The following is a 12050-nucleotide window of genomic DNA, read 5'->3' on the forward strand; positions in this document are numbered from 1 at the left end:
GACTAATTTTCAACAAATCAAGCAATTGTAGTGACAGGAATAGCTTGAAGAATATAGCTAGTACAGACCACAAGGCAGGTAGATGAAAAGGACCTCATGCATCTGAGGGAAACAGCTTTGCTATTTTATGACAGCATATGTCCTGCTGTCCTCCAATATACATTTGTACAATGTAGCATGTTTTTTCTTTCCTATAGACATTAACAAATACATGTATGATTCACCTTATGCTTGTCATACTGATCAAGACCAGTAGTTTTTTGAAATGAAGGTGATTAAAACTAAATAATTGAAAAATTAAAAAGAAATGGAGATGTAAAAAATATGAAGTACCAAATAAAGAAAATGGGAACTTGAACGCTATCACCAAGCAAATGATGACATAGTACATAGTAACAACAGAAGATGCCAGCAATAGCTCACGTATTGGCCGCAAAGCGGCTTAATGACAAATACGCAATGCCATGCACATGCTATTCACTATGTGCATTCTCCACACAGAGGTACTACACTACTCTATAATATCATCGTGAGGCAGTCGGTCACAAATGAATCTACTGTGTGCGAGCTTATGGGCTTGCCTAGTTGTGATATCAATTTTAGGTAATCAGGGAAAATTCATTAAAATATAGGAACAGATACCATGCATGACTTATTACCTTTACTCATTCTGCAAGACATAACTATCAAGTAACTGCACAGAGGTCTATTTTTATTTATTTGCTATTTGACCAATTTAATACTTGTGTTCAGAGAGGTATCTGGAAACTTAATAATTATTGAATTGTGTCTCTAAACATATATTTTTCAGTAAATAAAAGTTTAAAGAGATGAAAGTTTGGTTTTTGAAAGTCTTGCTTTGTAAATATTATTCTTTTTCTTGTTTCAAGAATTCATTTTGCAGAATATTCTTGGGATATTAATAAATTTTCTATGTCTAGAAATTGTATAGAAACTGGTATGCATTTGCAAGCAAAAGCATAGTTTCAGGGCACAGTTGGGGACATGAAGAGGCAATTAGATGATGTTTGGATTGGTGTAAATTGGCTGATAGTGAATATATTGAGGGTAGGATAGTGTGGCAGTGAAACAGGGTTACATACCTAAGGGTTGGGAGACATCTGGTATATTACAGGACCATGGTAGGGTAGCTGTAATATGTTTGCATGACATGGGCATTTCCATTAGGTGAATGTGCAGATTTAACATAGATGTGGTCTATTAGGGTGCCTTTGAGTGTGGTAGCTGTTTTAACAACTTGGTTGAATTGGAAGCTGGACATGAATTTCTCAACTGGGTGAACTTTTGGTTGACAGTGATTGTGTGCATGGATGCAATGAGTTGGCTAAGATTGCTGAGGAACAAGCTGGTTTGGTATAAACAGACTATTAGGAGAGACATCTCAGGAATTAATAACGCAACATGTTCTATGTTGGTAGGTACTTGTATTTGAATTCTTTGAGCCTGTATGTGGTTTTTGAGATAAACAGCAACTCCTCCATGTTGTTGTGATCTGACAGAGGTGAACTGAGGTGAGTGGTATGCATCACGTCTGTCTTGACGAAACATGTTGTATTCTGATATTTGAATGTTTGTACTTGGATATTCAGGTTGTAGCCAGGTTTCAGCAAGACCAATAATGTCAGCATTATGTTTGTTTGTGTGGATAAGCATATCTTTGAAGTGGTTGAACAAGCCTTCTATATTGTGATAGAAAAGCTTCAGGCATGTTGAAGGAATTAGAGAATTCGAATGGTTGCATTTTGTTGCAGGCTTCAGTTACAAGATTGTTACAGTAAAAGGCCTTAGGTTCATAGTGAGTGACATGAAGATCAGACAGTGAAGTTACTCGGCTGAGTGCTATATATATGCCATGCCAGAACTGAAGACATTGTTTAACAAGTCATTGAGAATGACATAGTCCCCGCTATGATTGGGTTTTAAGGAACTGGCAGTTTATGTTGTCATTTTCTTGATATCACTACTCTGATCACGCAACAACATTTGTGAACCTAAAACAAACAGACTTAGATATGTTGTGTCTGCTTGTTGGACATGGAATATGCCTCCAACAATAAAGGATTGGTTGGGTATGGGGGATCATATCACGATGAAAATGGAGTCTGAGTTATGGCTTTGGACATGGAAAATTCACAAACAAAATGGCTGCCAGGCAGCCATATTGGATCGTATCACGACGAAAATGGATATGCACATGTATGTCATAGAACGCTGTCCTAATACCAACTTTGAATGAGATCTGTTTAAGCATGTCTGAGTTATGGCTTTGGACATGGAAAATTCACAAACAAAATGGCTGCCAGGCAGCCATATTGGATCGTATCACGACGAAAATGGATATGCACATGTATGTTATAGAACACTGTCCTAATACCAACTTTGAATGAGATCTGTTCAAGCATGTCTGAGTTATGACTTTGGACATGAAAATTCGCAAACAAAATGGTTGCTAGGCGGCCATATTGGATCGTATCATAAAACAAATTGACGTGCATATGTATGCCATGCATATGTAGCATGTTGCCCCTGTACCAAGTTTGAAAAAAATCGGTCCAGGCATCTCCAAGAAACGGCTGCGGACGGACGGACGGACGGACAGACGGAACCCAATCCATAAGTCCCCGTTCCGGACTTCGTCCGCGGGGACTAAATATGGACAATTCTAGGTATATTCATCATTGTATCAAGTCAATATCACTGAAAATGGATGGAACTGTTGAGCACATCAACAATCTTTTATTTTCATATGGGTTTGGGGAGGTAAAGATTATGCAAAGAGTGGGAGACAAACATTTAATTTTAAATCTCTTCAAGCAGAGATGTCGTGATATAGATGGTCAGGGTTGGGTCAATGGTTTGTCAGAAAGTCCAAATCTTGACACATACAAACATTTCAAATCTCTTCAGTATGAAAGTTATATTTCAAATATCGATAAGATGATATTTTGACCAACTCTTGGTAGATTTAGAGCTTCCAATCACAATTTAGCGATATGAAAGGGAAAGAGAGATGGTGTATTAAGAGATAGAAGATAATGTATTTTTTGTAATATTGGTAATTCAATTGAAGATGAATGTCATTTTTTGTTTAATATGCCCTGTATATCAACAATTCAGAGAATTGTATATCCCACAATATTTCTTTGAACCTCCTTCGCAATCTAAATTTCATTCTTTGATGAGAATAAATCATGTACATACTCAGAATAATTTAGCAAAGTTTGTATTTTTTGCTTTCCGTATACGCCAAAGTATGATTAGATTAATTTTGGCTTTATTTACTATTATTACGTGGATTGTATGTGACATTGCTGTTTGTCACAACAAACCTCTACATTTACAGTTTTTTTGTATATATTATTGATTTCTGCACGTTAGGCCTGTGGCCATGGTACTGTGAAAGTATATTTTATTATACATACCTGGGATATGTACACTCGTTTCCATGGCAAATAATAAACAAAATTCAAACCCTCATAACATCACTAGTACGCATCAGAAAGTTTACATACTTTATGGTAAGCATGATACCTCTCTATACTTTGATTCTATACAACTCATTTATGGCAATACCCTTATGTAACACTCAGTTCAAGAATTTTGTGATGCACGCCACAATGAAGTGAATTTCCATGGTTCTCAAGTTTGTTTGGTTACTCAAAATCTAAAAATCAGATTTGGACAAAACTTGTTGATATATATTTTGATATACATACCTTTTAATACAAGCGACCTGAATACTTTGAAAGGTCTAGAACGAAGCCAATTAATGTGAGAAAACTAGAGAAAATTTGACCCAATTAAAGCACTGAGTACAGAGCCCAACATTGCAACACAGTGACAACATTTACCCTCATATATATCTCATTTGCATTGTTATGATAATATGTTAATATGAATAAATGTGATTTGGCAGCAAACTCACCCTCAATATCAAAAGATACTTAAAATTATATCTAAAAAAGAGATGATTTTTAATTTTGATTGAAGAAGAGATTGTATGGATTTATCTTGGTGAATTCTCCAGCATGAATTTTTGGTAGAAAGCTGGTGATTTGACCCAGATGATGAAGCTGACCTGGCTTGACTGTCTCTTCTCATGCATGCTTCATGTGCTTTCAGCAAACAGAAACATGTGGGAGTATCAAACAAAGTAAAAAGATTTTCAATTTGAAATAGTGAAAAGATCATGAACTTATGTTGGCAAATTCTCCAGCATGATTGTGATCTTATGGCCAAACACACCATGTAATGTTTAGCTTTCAAAGCTATTACTGTAGAAGGAGTTTTAACCCTTGTGATGCCGTGTCGTTGATGTCTGCGTGCGATGTAGCACTTCTGCACTGTAGGCCACGTCATTGATATCAACGACAACAGGGTAATTAGCATATGCAGTCAATAAAGTGACGTAGTAATGGGTTTATCGCTGTCCAGCCCTTATACCCATAATAAGCAATGATGTACACGATGTTATCTTATTAAATATTAAGTTATTCAGGCGGGAAACAGTCACGTGTTCGATTTCTCTCACTTTTTGCTGCCGAATGCAAATAGCGCCTACTTAGTAATGCCTAATATGGCAGCCACTATGGATATGTATGTTGACCTTCTACATTATGCTAATATATTGAACGAAGTAAACCCAGAAGACAGAGAGTTTTTCGCTCGACAATTTCTAGACAGTGGTAGCGATGATGATGAAAAATTTTACGTTTTTGAGGGAGTAAATTTTGTCCTCCTAGAACGTATTGAAAACCTTCCTATAACTTCAACTTTTGGACTGACGTCGTCAATGGCTGGTCCCACGATCGCGCGATCCTGCCAATGACAAACCACAGATACCAATGCTGCATGCCGTACGATTACTCCTACGTGTTGGTTTACATGAACTGATAAAGACATTACATTACAGCAGGATCATGTGGCAGGATCTACATCATTGTCTTTTGTCAGATTACTGACTGTCTATTAATTTTTACAGCTAATTTCCAATTGTAATCCTTGTATTTATCAAAAAACTAAATTTCACATGCTTTTATGACCAAAAACGTGTGTTTTATACCAATTTTTCCCCAATTTCTTGGTCAAGTTACTGACCATACATTCATGTAAATTAAAAAAATTAAAATTCAATATTTCATAATTATTGATATACTTGTAGATGAGACCATACCCCACCTGTTTTGGTGTAAAATGATCACTATCAAAACATTGTGTACAACTGTGTGCAACCTAAACAGTCCCTGGCCTAGGGGGTCATTTGCATGGAAAGTCTATGGCATCTTAAGGGTTAAAGGCCAAGACAAGAATTGTTTCTGGTCGGTGCACATCACTGAAATACATAATGTACCCCCACTTTGATTTTTTTCCCATGTTTTTCCAGCCAAAACAGTCTACAGATCTGAGGAAAAACACAAAATAACTCTACCTACATTAATTGCTACTTCAGTAAAGACAACTGCAGAACTAATCATGAACAATTTTTTTTTTTAAATTTGCGTTGTCATACCACTTTAGACAACATATCCTGACCAGAATCAATGCTTTTCTTTTTTGTGGCCTATAGATCTAATTACCAAAAATATGCCAATAACTTATTAGAACTAAAAGCTACATCAAGAGTATTTTCAGGACAGATTCACTTTGGTATCGCCAATGTATGTACTAAATTATATTGAATTTATAAGTGTGCATTCTTGAGATATAGCCAAATTACCGAAAATCATTAATTACATAAATTGCTCATTAATATTCATGGCTGTTTACCAAAACCTAATCAGTTCTTACCATTACCCTATGGAACACCTGTACCAAATTTTATTTGAATTAAGACAGCCTTTTTTTAGAAAATGGTGATACAGACACAGACAGAGACAGACAGACACACATACAGACTGTTCTCCCCTAATATATATCCTTCCTTATGGAAGGAAACAAATGGTTACCACTCTAACTAGAAGTTGTATGCAAAAAAAGGAGATAAGTAAAATAGTCAAGCTAAAAGTGACCATACCCGTTCTCTTCTTCTCCTCCTATCCCTTGATCGATTGATTGTTGGATTTCTTTCACACTTCAGTGGGCTTGTGCTGCCTTGCATTGAATCTTGAATGCCTTCTCCATGACCATCATCATGCACACTGAGGACAACTTTTCGGCGATCTTTCAAATCACACTGAGTATGGTGTAGATTCTTACTTTCTGAAAATAGATCCTGGTAGAAACCACGAACACTAGATTCCGTGTCATACTGCTCTGTTAGACCTGTTTTTGATGCGCCATGGAACAACCCCTCACCATGAAATCTCTGGTCAGAGTGACCAGATCCAGGGAAGGAACTTCTATACTGCTGGCTTGTATTCAGTAATGTATGTGGTAGTTGTCTTGTTACTTCAAATTCCTTTTGCTGTATCTCCAAATGGTGCTTGATCTGCTCAGATACACCCGAATACACTTCTCTATACTGTGATGCCAAATGTGGATCCATATTCCCAGCAGAGAGTCGCATTTCAATAAGTTTCTTCATTTGGAATGCCGAATCTATATCTGCAGTTTCAACTCTGTGTAGTGTTGTGTTGTCAACATCCATCCCTTGGCCTTTCAGCTGACTAGACATGTTAAAGTCCTCAGACTCCTTACTTTTTCCCCATCCAATGCCACAACTGGCATTGCCTGGATTCTGACTCCCTGGCCAATCAGCACCTACACTGCTTTTATGTTGGCTGGACAACTGCTGCAGGTTAGATAACGATGAATAAATTGCTCCTAATTCTGAGGCAGTTTTTGAATCAAGGTCTTCAGAATCAAGACACTGTTGAATAAGAAGTTTCTGTTGGTGAAGTAATTCACTTTGTGATGTTACACCTCTCACATCAACAGCTTCTGAAGAATATTTATCAGGTTTTTTATGCTGTTGGTACTGATCATCATTCAACTTAGTTTTGTCAAGTAGTGCTATCTCATATCTGTAAGGGACACGTTTCTTTTTCCTTGGTGGTGATGAACTTATGGTAGGGACTGCAATAGTTGGCGTCTGAGGAGATAGTGATTTTGGCCACTTTGATGATATACTTTTAAAGAACTCTTTTCCTCTACCATCAGATTGGACTTGTCTTGGATTACCATAATTAGATGTTGTGTGTGTAACTAATTCATATTTCTTGTCTGAATTATTCACTTTTTGATCATTAGATCCATATAAAGTTAACTTATGGTGTCTCTCAGAAAGTCCCATATTTTGAAGTTTGGATGATCTGTGCATTTGTTTGCCAGATTTGCTGTCCACAGTATCTCTATATCTGTTGGCAAAACTGCCCTGCCGCTCATCACGGGGATCTTTGGATTGAGCTCTTGGCTTCTCTTCAGGTCTCAGCAAATAAATATCTTGACCATAGTGATCTTCATTGCCAAAGGACTTGTTTTGTCCATCAAATGCACCTTCATATCCAGTGAAGTTCTGAGTTTCATTTTTGTGTCCTCCATAAGAACCAGCCAATATTTTCTTACTATTCAGGGAATTTCCAGCTGCTAAGGACTTCTCAGCCCTATCTCTATGTAACTGCTTTCTGTTCCTATCTGGTTTCACCTCATTCTGGAGATCTTCATGTGATCGATGAATAAAATGTTCAGACATCTCCTTGGCTTCTCGATTTGATGTAGAGACATCCTGCCTATGGTCATATGTAGATGAAATAGTTGTGTATGATTTGGTACTGTTAACATCTTCACCTTTGTGATGCTTTGACTCTTCTCTCTTGTATGACTGATTACTGTGTTCAGCTTCCTGGTTAGTTGTTAGCATTTTTTCCTTCCTATATCTTTCTGATCCATGACTCTCTTCATAATATGTCTTGTGATGTGAAGATTTGTTCTTTCTGTCATAAACTTCTCTGTATGTATTTGACTCTCCTTGGCTCTGATATCCCAATCCTGGTACTACCGGTATATCTTTGTAAGACATTCCATATTGACAACTACCCTGCCCATATGTGTGGTAACCTGATGTGTCTGTCTGTGGTATGTTTTCACCATATATTGATTTACCATACCATCTGTGATTTTGTTTAGCCTGATTGTGCTGCCATGCACCTACATCCCTGTCTACCACAGGTGGACTTGTGTGCTGGTTAGGTACATGTAGGTAAGTTGATTGCTGGTAACAGCCATGTGTTTCATCAAGTCCAACAATATTGAGACTGCAACCTGATTCTTGAACAAAACCTGCTGGCCGCTGAAGGGGCCAGAGATTCTGGCTAGAATTAGCACCTGGAATTATCAGAAATAAAGTATTATTATACCTCTACTTACAAACAATAAAAAGCAAAAATAATTCTTGAAATGAAATTTTAGCATGATGAGAAAAGGTGTATATAGCAATAATTAATAATAACAATAACAACAATAATAATAATAATAATATGTACTTCTTTAAAAATGCCTTTCATGTAAAAAGACATCTCAAGGCACTGTACACATAAAAACAATCATAAAACATACATAAAAAATAAAATAAAATAGAAAATGTAAACGAGGAAGCAATATGTACCGGTACATGTACAGTTGTAGTAGTAGAACTAGGGGCCTTGTTATATTTTTTAAAGGAAGCAATACAAAATGTAAGTACAGTTGTAATAGAACTAGGGGCATAGTTATTGACATCACTGTACTGGTGTGTGTGTGTGTGTGTGTGTGTGTGTGTGTGGGTATATGTTGGTGATCCATGTATGATGTGTGTATGGAATAATGTACACACAAATTCAGGCCTAAACAAATTCCAAAAGTCACTTGTCAAGGTTTCAATTTCACTTGCCCAACTTTGTGAATAAACTGGTTGTCTCACTTTTTATGGTAACAAGCGATTTCAGTAGTAGGGCATCATTTTACATGGGCTAGCACACATTTTTGGCAAATTGATGGCAATAGAAATAACATACAGGTACACAAGGTGAGAGGGACTGAGGTCCTTACATATACTTGATACAAAGGTGATAGAGGGACTGTGGTTACATGTACTTGATACACAAGGTGATATGATATGATATGATAACAGATTTATATAGCGCCTGGTATCCATTTAAAATGTTCACTGGCGCTTTACAGAGTGTCACTTAAATATGCTCTCTCAAAAAAGTAGGTCTTTAGCCTAGATTTGAAAATTTCAGTACTTGATGCTGAACGAATATGACTTGGAAGATCATTCCACAAGGTAGCAGCGGCATATGAGAAAGAACGATCACCATAGAATCTGAGTCTTGTTCGTGGAGTTTTAAGAGAAACTTTGTCACTTGAGCGGAGAGATCTGGTTGGTTTATTAAGTTCGATGAGTGTAGTGAGGTAGTCAGGTGCGGTGCCGTTCAAAGCTTTGTAGGTAAGAAGTAAAATCTTGAATTTGATTCTATATATTACAGGGAGCCAGTGGAATTTCATCAGAATCGGAGAAATGTGTTCATGTTTCTTCACTTGTGCAATTAGCCGCGCAGCAGAGTTTTGAGCTCTCTGCAATAGATTAATGCTGGATGACGGTAGTCCAAATAATAGGGCATTAGCGTAATCAAGCTTTGAGGAAAGAGTAGCGTTGACAAGTTTTAAACAGGTCTGCTGGGAAAGGTATTTACGAATGAATCCAATGCGGCGAATATCAAAATAAATGCACTTACAGAGTCGGATGATGTGTTGTTTAAATTCATGGGTGCTGTCGAACCAAAACCCAATATTGCGAGCATAATCCACTGGATGTATGGTACTGTCCCCAACGCTTAATGACTGAATGTGATTTTGGGAACGACTGAATCGAGATCTTATGTGCAGGATTTCTGTCTTGTCATCATTTAATTTTAACTTGTTGGTATTCATCCACTTCTTGATATCCAGCAGGCAGTCCTCGATCTTGGACGTAGCGATGAGGTGAGAGGGACTGAGGTCCCTACATGTACTTGATACACAAGGTGATAGAGGGACTGTGGTCACATGTGCTTGAAACACATGATTACATGATGTGTCGCTCATGTTGGTACCAGTGTGCCCTCTAAGCCAATTTGACGTACATTTTGTACCACTGATGCACATTATTTCTAGTAACACACCAAAATTTGGTGTTCTCCAATCTCTTACTATGTGGTGACTCACAAAAAATGCCAGTGTTTATAATTTTGACTCACAGTCACAACAACAACAAAATTTAGTTATCATTAGAGGGCACACTGGTTGGTACACTGTCTGCAAGTTGCCGTCTGAGAAATCAATTCTAGATTGAAAGTTTATTGAAGTCTTTCAATATTTGTTGGTGAATTCAAACAATAATCTTCAGTAGATGACATCGACAGACATTGTAGACAGACATGATATTTACCGCTAGACCTAAAGACCCGATCGTTGTTCACCACTCAACTGCATGCACTTTGGTTTTGAAGTACATATGATAGCTCAGCTCAACCCCTACCCGAAGGATTTCGGGAGTTACTGTACATGTAGAAGCACATGGTGACGTGCACACTGGTTTTGAAGTATGCAGCTCAGCTCAACCCCTACCCGAAGGAGTTCAAGAGTTACTGTAGAAGCATATGGTGACATGCACATTGGTTTTGAAATATCATACAATACCCGGTACATGCAGGTATGCATGATTACCACGGTACATTTGTATACTTGTATACTTTACTTTACTTTACTTTGTTACTTTATTATCCCTAATTTGTCTTGCAACAACACAGAAAAGCATACATGTACATATAATCTTACACGTTAAAGTGGTACTAAGAACAATAAAAGTACGAAGACATTGTAAACTGTGTAAAAGACTACATAAACAAGTCATTGAGAATGACATAGTCCCGCTATGATTGGGTTTTAAGGAACTGGCAGTTTATGTTGTCATTTTCTTGATATCACTACTCTGATCATGCAACAACACTTGTGAACCTAAATCAAACAGACTTAGATATGTTGTGTATGCTCGTTGGACATGGAAAATGCCTACTCATGTTGTGTCTCCTCATTGGACATGGGACATGCCTACTCTTCAAGATGACGTGATGGAATAAACCATTCAACAATAAAGAATGGGTCGGGTATGGGGGGGGGGGGGGAGACCTGTTCAAGCATGTCCGAGTTATGGCTTTGGACATGAAAACTGCGCCAACACAATGGCTGCCAGGTAGCCATATCGGATTGTATCACGATGAAAATGGATATGCACATGTATGTCATAGAACACTGTCCTAACACCAACTTTGAATGAGATCTGTTCAAGCATGTCTGAGTTATGGCTTTGGACATAGAAATTCGCAAACAAAATGGCTGCGTGGTTACCCTAAATGAAAGATTCCATATAGTTTTCCAGTCAAACTGTGAACAATCAAAGGAGGAATCCCATTTCCCCAATACCGTTGGGGCTTGAAAAACAGAGTGTAATAACAAATCATATACTTCCTTTGTAGTAACCTTATCAAGTAGTTTTCCTCCAACTTTCGGAACAAAGCGATTCACATTAGGTGTTTGAATAATATTGGGACTATGTGATCTCATCTCTGTCTTCCATTTACGTGGGATTGCATCTAGTAAACCAACATAAGATAAAAAGTCAATTTGAACATGGAATTTCTGTTTGAAATCATTCCAAGAGAGAATATTACCATAGGGATCAAACAGATCCCTAATGTATAATACATGTATACCCTGATCATACAGCCTTCTATAAAACACTGATTTTCCTCCAATCCTAATATGTGAATTATTCCAAATAATCTCCTGAGCTATATCAAGACTGGTTGACGGTTTCTTCCTATATACTTTTGAAAGAGTAAACCAACTGTTTAACGCCTCTTTGTAAAACAAAGGCAAGTGACCTAAGCCTAAACAAGAGGGATCAAAGTTGCAGCAAAGAAGAAATCTAAGACCACCAATTTTATTAAAATAAAATTTAGGAATTATTGACCATGAAGCAGTAGATTCTAAAAGGCGTTTTAGCCACATCACTTTTATTGTCTGATCAGTAATGGCTATTGATGGTAATTTAAGACCCCCTTCTGAAATTT

The 12050-nt window shown here is 37.3% G+C and overlaps 1 protein-coding gene across 3 annotated transcripts in view; it reads right to left on the minus strand.

The window, feature by feature from the left end:
- LOC144437568 (uncharacterized) overlaps positions 1-12050 on the minus strand; it is a 78046-nt gene that overhangs the window by 48456 nt on the left and 17540 nt on the right. For all 3 annotated transcript variants that reach the window (XM_078126550.1, XM_078126542.1, XM_078126533.1), the window contains exon 2: positions 6035-8283. In XM_078126550.1, coding sequence (XP_077982676.1) covers positions 6035-8283 — 2249 coding nt within the window. The remainder of the gene's footprint in view (positions 1-6034; positions 8284-12050) is intronic.

The sequence above is a fragment of the Glandiceps talaboti genome, chromosome 1 (genome assembly GCF_964340395.1).
Source record: "Glandiceps talaboti chromosome 1, keGlaTala1.1, whole genome shotgun sequence".
NCBI lineage: Eukaryota > Metazoa > Hemichordata > Enteropneusta > Spengelidae > Glandiceps > Glandiceps talaboti.